We start from the raw sequence: 15,271 nt of genomic DNA, 5'->3' as shown, positions 1-15,271 counted from the left end.
ATTGTTTCATTAGTGCTCCAAGGCCACAAAGTCCCTCTGGCTAGGGCAGCACATGAAAAGAGATGAATCTCAAATTCTCCCTCCTTCCTCTGAGGCATGCAGAAAACCTACATATATTATAGAGGAAGTGAGCAATTTACATCTGCATGCAAACATGTAATGTCTAAAAGAAAAGCTTTTCTTGTCTCAATTATTATTCTTTGTCATTATCTAAAATCACAAGAATTTGTTTCAAGCACGCAGGTATATAATTATTTGCTTAGCATTCCATACTCATAGATGAGGTTTGACTAACCAGTTTTGCAGTGAAACATGACAATCTTCAAAGGTTTGCTGGCCAAATTTGTTCTCGGCTGGTTACCTTTGTAGGGTATGTTGCTTGTTGCTATCAAAATCTCAACAATGCACTTGTTACTGCCTAGAAAATAAGTATAAAGACCAGCTGCTGCTGTATGAAGCCTGCATTTGTGACAGATACAGGTCACCTGAGACTCATCCTAACACTGAGGGAAAAAAATCATAGGTTTCAAAACCACTTTACTGTACCTAAAGCTTTCTGAACTCATTCTACTCTTTTTTAACACATTAATTTGAGGTGAGGAAAAGCCTGAATGTGCCTAAGCCTTTCAGGAGGTTGTATGGAAGAAATGAGTCATGAGGAAAATAAATATGGAAAACGAAGCAGGCACCAATGTGGGAGTGGGAAGGACGTACCAGGAGGGTTTACACTGCTGGGGTCCCACTGGTGACGGGGCTGGGCAAAAGCAGTGCTGGTTATAAAACACCAAGGAGCTCCTGTAACCTGGCACGGATTTACCCAGGACTTTGGACACAGTGGTGAGGAGGAGGAAGACAAAAGCTTCAGAGGGAGTAGTAACACGGCATTAGTGAAGAGAATAAATATTAGCAGCAGAACAACTTGGTAATCACTTCTCTGCTGGACGGGAATCTTCCTCTGAGATGAAGCATCTTGCTGTATCATTGTTGCAGTGGTTTGGATATCTGGACTGTTCTATTCTTTGGTTATTTTAATCAGATAAATTCCAACTATTTATCACATCAGAAGAATCTCCACATCAAGTGTTACAGTCTGATCATAGTGCAGGTGTTCACTCCTGGACACGTTTCTTCAGGGAAAAGATGTAAATGTTCAAGTGCTCACTCAGCTGCATCCCCTAAAGAAAAATCACAGAGATTAGCAATCAGTTTTGTATGTACTTCACAATTCACCATCTCTCTTCTCCTAGTCGTGAGGGACAATCCAGCCACAGTCCTCATGTACTTTGGGACCTACAAGTACATGGGGACCTCTCTCATTCAAGCAAGACAGCTGTGGTGTTCACCTTCCTCTTGCAGCACACTGATGGGAAGTCACTACAGACCAGATTCACAGATGATACAAACTGGTGGAGCTGGACCCATTCAATCAATAGTGAATTTTGACCAGGTGTTTCCATTCCGACCTCACTGACTGGCCCACATCGATGCTGAGGTAAAATCTACTATAAGGCCAATGTCTGCTGGCAAAAAGCCTCTTTCAAAGGTGGGAAGGAATATCCTTATATCCCATGGTGTATCATCTTAAATAAAAGAATGCTGACCAACTCCCTGTGACATGAGATATTTGCCATGCAAGTTGTTTTCTCTGAAAGTAAACCCCCATTAAGATGCTTTCCTTAGGATCATTTGGCAATGCTCTTTAAAAAAGAGGACATTAACTGAGGAAAAATGAATTTAAGCACTAATTCAGATTGCAATAAATGACAAACACTGATATCCAGGAGACACAAAAATGCACTGGTAAGATTGAATGAGCTGGAAAGCTATTCATGTCTCCAGATTGAGAGACGTTAACAGACAGCAAAGAAAATATTAGAAATTAGGACAGCTATTTTGCCTGCAGATTCAAAGCAAAGTTACCCTTATTTTGTTAATTCTATTCATGTCACTTTGCATTTTACCTTCCTATTTTTTTTTCAGTCAAATAACCTCGGGAAGAAGAAAGGGAAAAGGAGTAGGAGGATTCATGCCATATGGATTGAATGCTACATAAGAACAGTCCATACGCATTCAGCTTGTGATGGGTTTAAAGCCCCTACCAGTCGGCTACATTGGAGTAATCCAAGCCACTGATGTTGCTGCCCCAGCTGGACAGTGTCAAACCCGTTCCCAGACCCCCATCTCCCTGCCCACCCTGGTGCAGCGCTCCCGTGGCTGCTTTGGAGGGTCCCACTCACCACGCAGACCCCGTAGTGCAGGTGGGCGGCCGTGACCAGGGCTGTGAACGTGGCCAACACCGCTTCTTCCATCCAGCCCAGCAGCCCCGAGATGGCCGCATAGACCACCAGTGCCAGCGGGAAGAGGAACCAGTGGAGAAGCTCCGGCCGGGTGCTGCTCATCTGGCAGATGATCACCTTGCACTGTTGGAACAAAAGGCACCAGGTGAGAAGCACCGGCCCAGCCCAGGCATTGGCGCAAAAGGACATCCGTGTTCTCTGCAGGTTGCTTTTATGGGGGGAAAACAAAGCTAGGGCTCAAAATGGGACTTGTTTCTGGTGAGAAGACTGCTGCAGATACACCTTTGTGCCTCACTGCCTGTGAGCCTTAAAGGACTTTATTACAAGTAATTTAAAATACACATTCCTTTTCTGGATACAGTGTTTTGACACATTCTGCTTTATGAGCCGAAGCACATCTTCGCAAAAGCAAGGGGGGGCAGGGGGGAGGTGTTTGACACCTCAGGCTTTCACATCAGCTCATAAAGTTGTGATCTCTAATCAAATGTGCCGCCACTTAATCACTGGGAGAGCGTACTGGTATCTTAATCACATGCTATGACGGAAACACATTCTAGTTCATTGTATAGAAGGGAGAGAAGATAATATAAGCCACTTTTAAATCCTGTTTTTCTTTTTTAGCACTACTTTATGTACTAAAACGCCATTTTCTTGGCTCGAATATGGCTGTGGGCTCCCTGGAGATCTAGTTGGGGGCCCAGGGAAAGTGATCCTGCTCAGAATGGCAGAAAAAATGAATATATGGTGCCTGGTTAAACTGAAAGCAATTAGGTTAATTTTATTGAGTTCTTGAAATGTAATGAGTTTAAGTTCAGATTTTTAAAGCTAGGTAAGTGCATCTAAGTGTTTTACCTGGTTTAGACTCCTTAGGAAATGAAAAAACATGTTCCATAGACACTCTTCTATTTTTTTTAAAAAAGGACTTTAGGCACAGCTGAAATATTTAAGTTATTTAAATATCAAAATTTAAATGTGGTTAAAAATAGATTTTATAAATCCTGAAAACAGTAGAAGAATGAAAAATTCATTCCCTGTGCAGTGTCTAGAATCTTACGACAGCAGCAGTAGGAGTCTGACCACAGGGAAAAAATATTGGCCTTAATGTCTGTGCTGTAGAAGCTGAAGAATACAAAAATAAACTATGAAAAAATAATTAACTTTCAATAATGCAAGAAGTAAGGATTTGTACCTAATGTAAATATTTTTGCTTACAATGCATTATCAGTTTTGATTATTAATTTTTTGAATAACACTGGTTTTATAATTCCTTTGGGAATTATTCCAGAGGGTATCGGAAATTGCTAAAGCAATCTATATGCTTTAATTTTTCTGGCTGAATAATTGCACTTGTCCAGAGGCTGGATTTCACATTGTTTGAAACCATTATTACACCACATTAAATACGGTACTTGATTTTTCATGAAGATCACTTATTAATATTTGTAGCAATTCACCTTCAGTGTATCAAAGGACTGCAAAATGGACTATGTTCTACTTGCCTCCCATAAGTCCTTATCTCCCCTGGTCATGAAGCCCTGACTCACATTACAAGTGAGGCAAAAAGCAGCATCAAGAGATCGAAGTGCTGGAGCCTGGAGAACCAGGCTGGAAAGTTAAGGCTGTGGGACAATGCCCTGTGCTTCTCCATCCTCCTCGCTCACACCTTGCGCCTGGTCCTCCTGAATTTAAACCTCTAGCAGCTGTGGTTTGTACCCCTGGGTAGGTCCTTAGCATCTTCTCTCTTACCATTTTCCCTGGGAGGTTCCTCATGAAGCATCTCCTGAGTCTGAGGTGCCCCCGCTCGGCAGCCAGCCACCACATCGGCCACTGTGCTCCTGCTATGGTGATGGCTGAAGGTCTCCTCCACAGGACCTACCCACTCTGTCCCCTCCTCCTGGATTCAAACATGTACCTCTGAGAGATTCCTAAGTGGGAGCTGTGACAGTTGTGCTCCATCATGATTTGCTCAGATCTGGATATTTGTGAGAGTTGCCCCACGAGCAAATCTCAAGGCAAGGTCTGGGCTTCTCAGCAAGAGGGGTGGTGAACCCATAGGTGGTCCAGCTGCTGGCCATGGGGACGGGGCTAAGAAGTCCTCCTCTCACAGATAAGCAGCTTTCCTTTTTTAAGGCTTTTTTGCTGCTCCCAGGAGGCTGCCACCTTCCCTACTTGTCCTGGCCATTGCACATCATCTATGAGGCCAGGTCTGAGACCAGGCGTTTAGCCCACGGGATCTCCTGGACAACTAAATATGTTGTCAAAGACATGAAAAGTTCAAGATGCTAGGACACAGAGAAACATGGGCTGCTCTTTGTGGTCTACATAACAGATAATGGAAACCCAGTGTATCTGGCTACCATGGAGAAGAAAAGCATTGCCATGACAAGCCTTACTCTGATGCTGGAGGAATCACGTGTGTATAAGGGACCACAGGAGGCAAAGGGAAATACAGGCTTGTTTTTCACTTCTAAAATGGTATAAATTCCAACTAACACCCATACATATTTAATGCTTGCTTTTAAAATGTTAATAATTTCCACTAACATGCATACATTATTAATTCACATGAATTTCTAACACTGTAGTAAATGTTTTGGTAAAATCAAAACCAAGGCCTGAAGAATATGCATTGCACTCAGTGTCTAATAAACTGCAGCCTACCAAGCATCCTGCCACAATTGTTCTCAGTTGGTTGAGATGTATATGCAGAACTCGCTGTTTGCCAAACTTTGAAAGCACTTTTCCCCACTGGTATGAAATTTTATTTCTCATTTAGCAATCTACACTATTCTTTTAAGAAAAAGGGGTAGATTAGATCATGAAAAATTGATACAATAAACCTTATACATCTAAAAATAACCTAACTTCTCTGAGTTTAAGTCCTTAAAATGGAACTGCTTGATTTGTGCCCCTCAGAAACATACATTTATACGATTTCTTTTCTGCTCCTGAATACAAATTTCTAACAGGGTTACACTTTCTCTTTTAAAATCACACCTTTTCAAAGATCTCTCTCATAATGCAAGGCACTTCAAGACTTTCTCTTTTTAACATGGATACAGTGTTGCTCAGTGACATGATTTTAGATGGTGTTGGAGACTTTCTTTCTAAAATGACAATCAGTGCTACTTTTTAGGGTATTTTAGCATTAACTGCGGGAACACCTTCTTGGCTGCAGCTCCTTTCCCTCTCTCCTGGCAAGAAGAGAGTCCAAGGGCCTTCTCCAGAGAAGAAAATGCTGGGTTAACTGCGGTGCTCAGCATCATTGTCAGGGTGCTCGTGTTGTTACTTCACTGAGGCTTCTGTTGCCTCATAGGCATTAAAAGGGGGAAAACTAGTTACAACGATGTGGTATAGGAAAAACTAATCTGTGAGAAGCGAGCCATGCCAAGGCCCCTGCATCTCTTCACACCTTTCCCTAAAAATGCTATCAGTGATACACCCTTGCTCTGAACAGTGAAGGGAAAATGTGTGATCAGCTGAGCTGTATCGTACAGGAATGCATCTGCCACACTAATGGGCACAACAGCAGGGCAAGGCTACAACCCCCCTTCTCCTGCTGGTAAATCAGTGCCAGTGGTGAGCTTTCTTTTACTTTAGACAAGTCCCCAGTTCTGGCTGTGTTGGGGAATATCTGTTCTGTTCTTGGAAGTAAGGACTCCCTGGGGCTGTTCACAAAACTCTGGAAAAAAAGAAGCCTCATAAAAAAGTTATGCCGTGGTAGAGTAGATACGGCAGTACTGTAAGTGTCCCTAGTCCAGACAACTGCTGTGGTGTTTTTTTTACATAAGAGGGTAACACAGAGCTACAACAGAAGTGTGATTCTCCTTTTCACTACAGTTTCTGTTCCCTTCTGTTATTCACGTAAAAATAGAAAGCTATCTCTAAATACTACCACCACCACAAACATACTTACAATAACATTTGAGAAAGTAACCCCAACCATCCATAAAAACAATCTTGGTTGCTTTTCTAATACGTTGCTTGGAGAGAAAACCACCCAGACTGTAAGAAGAATGAACAGCAACAGGGGTGACACAAGAGGTAGGAGTACTTCATACAAAGAATCATTCTTCAGTGTTTTCTTTAAATGTGCTCTGCAAATAAATACAATGATTTTACGGAGTAAGAAAATGTATCCATTTTATTTCTGCATGGTAACTACAAACTCTAGCCTAAACTCAGCCCAAGAGTTCATCTTGCAGCACAGTTACCTGTGCAAATGTGCTAGATACCCAGACATTTAATGAGAAATTGTAGGATACACAAGTAACAATTATTTTGGGGGTAAAATTCTACTGGTTTACTCACATAGCTTCTGGTCAGCTTTACCCGCTCATCAGTGCCTGGCAATGGACCGCTAAGCTTACACAAAGTGGGCCGCAATACCCTGTTGTAGTTGCCATCCAAATGCACAGCCAGCACCCAGGCTAGCTGCGAATTCAAAATATATATATTTTAGAGGATGAAACTTCTGATGTGAGGCATGAAATGCTTCAGTCAATATGCCCCACGTTTTCAGCGGCAACACAGTCAAGCACACGGCTGGCAGAGGTTGCTGTTGTTTAGGTCTAGTGGTGATGCTGCTAGACAACCCTGCGCCGTTGCCTAAGAGCAACCTAAAGGGGAGGCTTTATTGGCTAATTAGATTACAGGAAAATTAATGATGTCTTTTCTTGAATATTTTAAGCTGTCTTTTAAAGATAGTGCCATCAAAGGTAGTAAATGACTCTTTTCTGTCAGCTAGGAAAAAGGTAATGTAAGATCAACAGCCTTTGCGTCTACCTTGCATCTTTCTCACTCAGGCAAAACCCACTGAGAGGTTATAAAAGCAGCAGGAGGTTTAATTTACTATGGTTCACTACCATTAGAGCATTTCTTCATATCAAAGTTCAGAAGAGCAATTCTGTGTTTGAAGTATACTGGGAAATGTCCTGTTTAAAATCTCTGATCACTGGTATTTATAGAAAAAGCCAGACAAAAATTCAATAAATATATTTCTCATTCCAAAAAAATAATATTGTTCTTACAAAATAATAACTGAGACCAGGCAGCAGGATGAAGAGAGAGGAGGAGATCGGAAAACTCAGGTTCCTCATCACTAAATAGATTATGAGTGCATCCTTCAAGCAAATTTGACTGGATGTTTAAAATTACTGTGCTCTTCCATTCAGAGGAACAATAAAGCCACTGGAAGGCTTGAGAGAAACTGTGTCAAATGATGATTTGAAACTAAAAACACTAAACAAAAGTCTTAACACAAGAGGAAAACAAGCAAAAACTAAATGTTCATTGGCTAAATACTGCTACTGCCAGGGACTGACACAGTCGAGGTGCTGTCCTCCTTCTCCCAGTCTTCCCTGAACCACAGTCCCTTGCACCCCTGGTCCCCAGCCCCCTCCCAGTGCTGCTCCCAACACCCTGCCCCAAACTCCAGCCTTTCTGTGTGTCCTCAGCCTTTCTGGCCCCACATCTCCCCACTCTACACTTTGCTTGCCCCAAGCTCAGGGCTATTCATGCTTATAAATGCTTTTAAGTATCTCAAGGGTGGGTGTCAAGAGGATGGGACCAGAATCTTTTCAGTGGTGCTCATCTATAGGATGAGGAGCAATAGGCACAGACTGAAGCACAGGAGGTTCCACCTAAGCATGAGGAGAAACTTCTTTACTGTGAGGGTGCCAGAGCACTAGAACAGGCTGCCCAGGGAGGTTGTGGAGCCTCCTTCTCTGGAGACATTCAAAACCCACCTGGACACCTTCCTGTGTGATCTGCTCTGGTGAACCTGCTTTAATAGGTAGGTTGGACAAGTCCAGGAGTGTCAAACTCATTTTCACCGTGGGCCACATCAGCCTCCCGGTTGCTTTTAAAGGGCCAAATTTAATGTTAGGACTGTTTAAATGTAACTACTCCTACATTTATACAGATGATCTCCAGAGGTCCCTTCCAACCTCAACCATTCTGTGATTCTGTGATTACACTGAGTACTGTGACAAGGTAAAGACTGTGTAGGAGCCATGTATTATTGTGTCATAGTCTCTCTGAAATTTAAATGTTAATATTAATTTTCATTAATTCCCAAAGACATAGAATGACAACCCCTCCTCCAGGACACTTAGAATCTGAGAGACCTGATGTGACAGATGAGTGAAACGAGTTAGCAAATACTGGAGGAAGGTAGGCAGCATTAATAAAAATAGGCCATCGGAGTATAAACTAACCGTGTCTAAAAGTCCTAGGTGCAGCAAGCCAACTCTGAGATGTAATCACAGCTTGCCACCTGCCTAGCCGGTATCTGATGGTAATTATCTGCAGGCTTCATGCAGAGGAGAGTTTCACAGGAGGATCAGGAAGACAATAAAGTACTTCATGGAGTGTAGGATGAGCAGCTACAGAATTTTACCTAGCACAGGTAGAAGTTACAAATCACATTTGACTGCAAATAAAGTGCAGTGTTTATAACTACAGAGCTTTCATCAGTTCACTCTGCAGAACCAGTTTGAGACTGTCTAGAGAACAGCAAGTGAAAGGAAAAGGAGAGGAATTATAAACATGGAAAAGAAACAAATCAGAATCTCAAAACTGACCAGAAAAGCCTTTTACTACATCATCAGGACAGCATCTGGCTGAAAGAAGCTAGGCTACTTCAAGCATTACATTTATTTCTCCATTAAACATACAGAATTAAATGGAAAGGGATAGAACTTACTTATTTAACGTTAATTCACTTACCTGTGAATGTTGTATAGTGTTTGTGGAAATGAAAGAAATAAACTGAAGCCTGGAAAAGAAAAAGATTCGTATGTAATGATTTACAGTCCTGCTACACTGATGACCACAGAGTTTTCCCATATGATAACAGACCCAGTGTGCTATTTTTAAAACTACTCGGTATTCCTGTACTCATTACAGGATACCAACTGGGTTTGGAGGCTTTACGCAATAATAAAACCTTCCTTATTTTTCCAAAAGTTAGAGGCTAGAAATAGTTGCTAATACAGATTTTCTTGTGTATTGAGCAATGAGACCTGGAAGATTTTTTAAAATTCCAATGTAGCTAGTAGGTAGGATTAGTTATTTGTTATACAGGTTCCTCTGCTGGACCCAATAAAGATCACAGCCCCATTTTGCATGAGCTGCTCTCTGGTCATGTAGAAAAAAAAACCCCAAGTGTCTGACACCAAAAGCTTTCCAATGGAGCATATAAAGACAATTAACCTCAAACAGTGCTGCCTGCATTACCAGGGAAATAACAGGTTTACATTTCAATATACTAAGGTTCAATTAATGACCTGCTTTGCTGATACAGTGGCTGAAATGAATTCCTTTTCACGATACAGCCATCATTTGAACAAGTGAGCTTTTTTTACTATTTTTTAAAAATACAGCTGTGACCTTTCTGGAGCTCAGTTTTAACCCACAAAGGAGAAGGAATTTGCCTTTTCTAATACTGTGTCTCCCTGCATTGCTGTTGTTATTACCAACATGGCAGTTAGCAGAGCTAACTAGAGCTGCCTAGAGACTCAGTTGTACCCCATCTAACACCCACATCCAAAATATGTTGGTCCACCCAAGGGTCAAAGACCTCCAGCACGAAGTGGAAATTTAAGGTTTAAACAAAAAAAGCCACAGTATTAGTCAGCCTAAGTGGGTGAAAAGATAGATAAACCTTTTTAAATCTGTGACACAGATTTAATCTATGTGTTTCCCTGCTGAGCTCTTTGGTTTTGTTTTGTTTTGTTTTTCCCTGCTTTCTGTGTATTGAGGGCTTTTTCCTGGTCTGTTTGCTGCTTGGGGATTGCTTTGGATAGCATATTTCCACCCGACTTTTATATTATAAGGCATGCAGATTGGTTTTTTTGTATTAAATTAATACATAATTCCTATTTTGTTATGCGCAAGAAAAGCATTCTGATGTTGTAAACTTTCTGGTTTTACCTTAAAAAAACAAAAAACAAAAAGCATCTCCTTTAAGAAACAGAGTGTACTGTTTGTATAGGAAAGTAGCAAACTTTAGTCTTGTTATTAGAAATAAGGAAAAATATGAATAAGCGGAAACAACTGATTTCAGATGACTTTGTAGTGGGGCTAATGTGGCATAACAGACTCTCAAGATATGTCAGTGTTTACCATTCAGTCCTCATCAAAGACATGCCCAAGTGTTTAGCACGTTCTGGCCTGAGTGTCAGCTCAAGAGAAGGGAAACTAAAAAAAGCAAGAATAGTGGAGATTGTTGGAAAACAGAAGTAAAAAGCAATGCAATAGATAATCTATTTCTCCAGTCTTTCTGGTTATCTTTTGAAGAGAAGGAAACAAAGAATTGGGGGGGTGGGGATGGAAATCCAGCTTGTAAGTAATTTGAGGTATTGCATTTTTACATGCTTATTTCTTGATTTTGCTTTTTAAAACAAGCAAAATGAAGAGCTCTGCTTCTTCAGCATGGCAGCAACTCTGTATCAAACAGCTGAAGGATGTGCAATTGAAGTAAAAGCCCAAGTATTCCATAAACATCTTTCTAAAATTCGCAAGCTTAGTGCCTTCAGAGTGATCTGTGTTTAATGTGCACTCCAGTTAGCTATGTTTTCTATTAGGCAGGGAGGGCTAGTTCAATAAAATCTTGAGTTACGTACAGCAGTTCCAACATCTGTATTACATTAGAGCAGACATGAGACAAAACATTGACTCTTGAGGTTAAATCTAAATTTCCTGCTGCAATTCTGAAGTTTGATTTGTTAGGAGAAAAGCAACCGAGAGGAACAGAAATAGCGACTACAACTAGAAATAGAATTCAAAGAGAAATGGTTGCCAACAATTTGTTATTTTTATGAAGTGCCATTTTAGTTAGAAATAACACACTGACCACAAACAATCCCCCAGCTAACTAAAAGCCACTTTCGGACTGGGGCAGTTACACCAGTTACTCTGCTGTATTTTATACAGCTTCTCTTTTAGTAGAGCGAGAGCTGAGGATGCAGTAGGGAAAGCAAAGGGTGTTCTTCTGTTTCTTATGGGATTTTCAAAATTCCATCATTTCCTACAACACGTTGCTTTCCCATCTTTTTTTAGCTAAAGGAGGCCTGTCTTGGGGGCTGCTTTTGGTACTCATTAAGTCTGTTTTCTAATTGGCATTAAGGCTCCTTTGTGCCCAGGAGCTGAACTGCTGCTTCCGCATTGCTGCCATTCCCTGCTGGTCTGGGGAACAAAAGGTGCAGCCTGGAAAGCAAACCCACTGCTGTCCCTCCGGCGCTCGGACACCCAAGCGCTGCCCAAGTGATGCTGATGGAGCTTTTCTTTTTTAATGTCCTAAAAGATCATACTGTATTTTAAAATCATTTAAAAAATCGAGCCAAAACAAATCAAATCCACACCACACTAGTGTAGTAGACATTTTTACTGAAAATAGAACTCATTGAGCGTTTATTAGAAGTATTACTGCTCTTCCAGTATTTTTAAACTTCTCCTTTAATATTTTCCTCTCTTTTCCAGCTGACTGAAATTCTGAGAGCCAACCATAAGAATACAGGGCTGTATTAAAGGCAGAAATACTAAAGCACAGATGGGTGGCACAGATAGAGGGAATTCTTGTGTCACGCTAGGCTGAAGGTATCAAGCCCAAATCCTCGGATTTAGGTACAATCCTATGGGCAGTCCCCTGCCTTGCACTCTCTTGACTCCCTTTTCAGATAAATAAGCATTTGCAAAGCTCTTTATCAGAAATTAATTCGTCCACATTAAAACAAAACCAAAACACAACAAACAAACAAACATAAACAAACAAACAAAAACACGCACACAAAAAAACCCAAAACCAACCAAAAAAAGTAAACCAAACCAAAAAAAAAAACAAAACAATGTATCCAAGTATTCAGGATAAGAGACATGAGAGAAATAAAGGGATATTTTGTTTTCCAAATACACATCTATATATAAACACACAGATATATACACACATGTATATATATACTTATAAACACGTGTGCAAAAGGGATCAAAAAGAAAATTCCCATAAATTCTAGCAACAATTTTAGACTTCAGTTGGTGCTTTCAAATTCAATTCCAGAACAGTAAGATGTTGTGTGACATGGCTGAAACAGAAACAAAACCAAACCCAAATACAGATACAAACACAACACGCACACACAAACCAACCAACCAAAGCCAAACCAAACAAAAACACACCACAAAAAAACCCACCTAGCATATGACGGATACCATGGTACGTCTGTCCCTAGTGGTAGTCTGGACTAACAGTAGCGTATCTAAATTCAATGATATGAGGATATCTTAAACCCTCATGTATCTAAACTTCAAGACTATTGGAGACCGGCAGACAGCCAGGTTATGTTTCTGGGACACACTGCAGTTACTCAGTGTGGCTGCTGTGCCTAAGTTAATTTAGGCATTTCTGCAAAATACAGACTTGCTTATTGTAGAGAAAGAGAGGGTGCAGCCAGAAACAAACTGCTGATGGCCTGGAAAATGCTATTTCAGTAACCACAGAAGAGCCTCCTGCTGGCACACAGACCAAGTTCAGAAGCCCATCACAGGTAGCCAAGTTTCTGAATACCCCAAACTTCACAGGCTGTAAACACCGCTAAATAAAGCAGCAACTTTAAGTAGGTAGCCAAGATACCCAAACCACTATTTTTAAATAAATTATACTGCTTCCAAGGAAGGACAATGTTTATCTTAGCTTTTTAGATTCCCCGCACCTTCGCTATTGTAAATCACACTTGTTGGTAAGTTCCTGACAAGTAAACCATCCTAAGAAAAGAGTTGAAATATTATTTCTTAATAATTAGCTCTTCCTGACCATGCAATACAGGGATGTAATTTTAGGTGAACACCCCACGGAAAACCATGGGAATTTGTTCAGGAATGTACCCTTCCATTTGCCAGTGCTCCCCAAAAAAAGACTACCCAGAGCATCCCTCCCCCTGGGGAGGCAATGAAGAGCTCTGTGCAGACCTTCTTCTGGGCATATTGCAGAAGCTGAGCTCAGTAAAAAACAACTTTTTAACAGTAGGCCATTGCAGTTGCATTTCAGCCTACAAATGAAATACTATCACCCTCCTCTCTTGTTCTTCAACTGCCCACAGCTCCACATGGCCTTCTTCAGCACGCTGCTTGGCCTGTCTCCAGGTTGACAATTCATCACGGTCAATGCTTGCTTTAAAGAAATGGGATGTCAAATACATAATTTACCTTTCTTAGCCACTAGACAAAAAAAAGTAATATTAAATATATTTAGGCCTCAATATTAGCTTGGAAAAATCTTTACATTTTTCCTATTTGTTCCCAAATTTCTTCCACATTTAGAGCAGCTAGGCACATGAAAATACCTTAACACGCTCCACCAAAAGGTGATCATTTAGAAGCACTTGTAACTGAACAGCAGCTTTTTATGGAACAGCTTGATTTTTGCAGGTATGCCTTGAAAAAAACAACACTTAATTGGTTGTGCAGGTGGATAATTGCACATTGAGCTGTCCACTAGCTATAAAATGACATTTTATTATTATATAAATTGGCAAACTTAGAACCACTTAGTAATTAAAAAAAAAATTAGAAAAGTAGTATGTAATTTTCAGACTTAATTGAGCCTGTAAACACTGAACACATTAAGCAATTTAAGGATGGATGAAAAATATGACCCAAATAGATCTACACAGTATGAAATTACTTTACAGGGATTAAGAGCACTGTCTAAACATGAGCACTGTCTTCATGCATGGAGTTGATGGATGTTTTGGATGTTTAGCATCCAAGATACTTCTTGAGTATAAAATTTGTAAAGGGATGCATTTATCACGATTGTTGCTTCTATAGCTTATTTTCAGAGTGCAAGGAAGTACACGCTGCATTTATCTCTCTTGATCTGAGCTGTAAGCTAACAATTAGCATTTGGAGGGATTTAGTACAGACTGAGAAATTCATTTATGGATGTAGATGCTCCTTCGATGTAGTCCTGTTCATACAGCGCGTACACACCATTCTCTTTCTCTGGGCACAGCAAGAACTGAGCACCAGAGAAAAAGGGTGCCTTCATTTGAAAAGCCCAGGTTGGCTTCCAGAAGAACTCCATCAGGTGAGCTCCTTTGTTTGACTTTCCTCTGGGGCTCCCAGTGCCCGTGAAATGACTCCTCACTGCTAACCCCACCGAACCCGCTCCCTCTCGCAATCCATACCCCGGGACACTGCTCTGCCTCCGACCTCCAACGCTCTGTTTTTCGGGGTTATTGTTCTGACTGGCTCTGAGGAGTTACTCCACACATTAACTCAGCTGCCTCCTATCTATCTATCTATCTATCTATCTATCTATCTATCTATATCTCGAGTGACAGGTGAGCATTTCACACCCTTTACTTCAACAAAGTCTCATACAATCTGTCACAACAATGTTTTAATAAATGTTAAATTGGTGACAGACATGTCGAAGCAAACTCATGTTAACCACACTTTTCAAACAAGGTGAGTCAAGGCCTGTCGGCGTGATAACATTTTGAAAACATATCACTTAATGTTTCATCATTCAACTGTCCATCAGCAAGGCAGAACCATCAGCCACTTTGCAATGGGAACTATACAAAATGACTACAGAATGACTTAACTGTATGAGAGAGTAATATATGAGTAATATATGTAAATATGAAAAATAAAAAATATCCTTCCAGTGTTAGAAATACACTTATGTTGATTAGAATCATAGAATCATTTTGGTTGGAAGAGACCCTCAATATACAACCATAACTTAACACTGTCACTAAACCATGTCCCTAAGAACCTCATCTAAACACCTTTTAAACCCCTCCAGGGATGGTGACTCCACCACTTCCCTGGGCAGCCTGTTCCAATGACTGACAACGCTTTCTGTGAAGAAGTTTTTCTTAATATCCAATGTAAACCTCCCCTGGCACAACTTGAGGCCATTTCCTCTTGTCTTATCACTTGTTACTTGGGAGAAGAGACCAACCCCC

The 15,271-nt window shown here is 40.8% G+C and overlaps 1 protein-coding gene across 1 annotated transcript in view; it reads right to left on the bottom strand.

The window, feature by feature from the left end:
- Nucleotides 1–757: 757 nt before the first annotated feature.
- LOC308038126 (ethanolaminephosphotransferase 1-like) overlaps nucleotides 758–15,271 on the bottom strand; it is a 57,934-nt gene continuing 43,420 nt past the window's right edge. Inside the window, exons 7-10 of the mRNA XM_080340409.1 lie at nucleotides 9,027–9,075; nucleotides 6,214–6,394; nucleotides 2,238–2,420; nucleotides 758–1,175 (exon numbers count right to left, since the gene is read on the bottom strand). Coding sequence (XP_080196535.1) covers nucleotides 1,110–1,175; nucleotides 2,238–2,420; nucleotides 6,214–6,394; nucleotides 9,027–9,075 — 479 coding nt within the window. The 3' untranslated portion in view covers nucleotides 758–1,109. The remainder of the gene's footprint in view (nucleotides 1,176–2,237; nucleotides 2,421–6,213; nucleotides 6,395–9,026; nucleotides 9,076–15,271) is intronic.

Source organism: Nesoenas mayeri, assembly GCF_963082525.1.
Source record: "Nesoenas mayeri genome assembly, chromosome: 2".
NCBI lineage: Eukaryota > Metazoa > Chordata > Aves > Columbiformes > Columbidae > Nesoenas > Nesoenas mayeri.
Note: the sequence above shows the minus strand (reverse complement) of the source record. Positions and strands in the feature narration are given on the sequence as shown.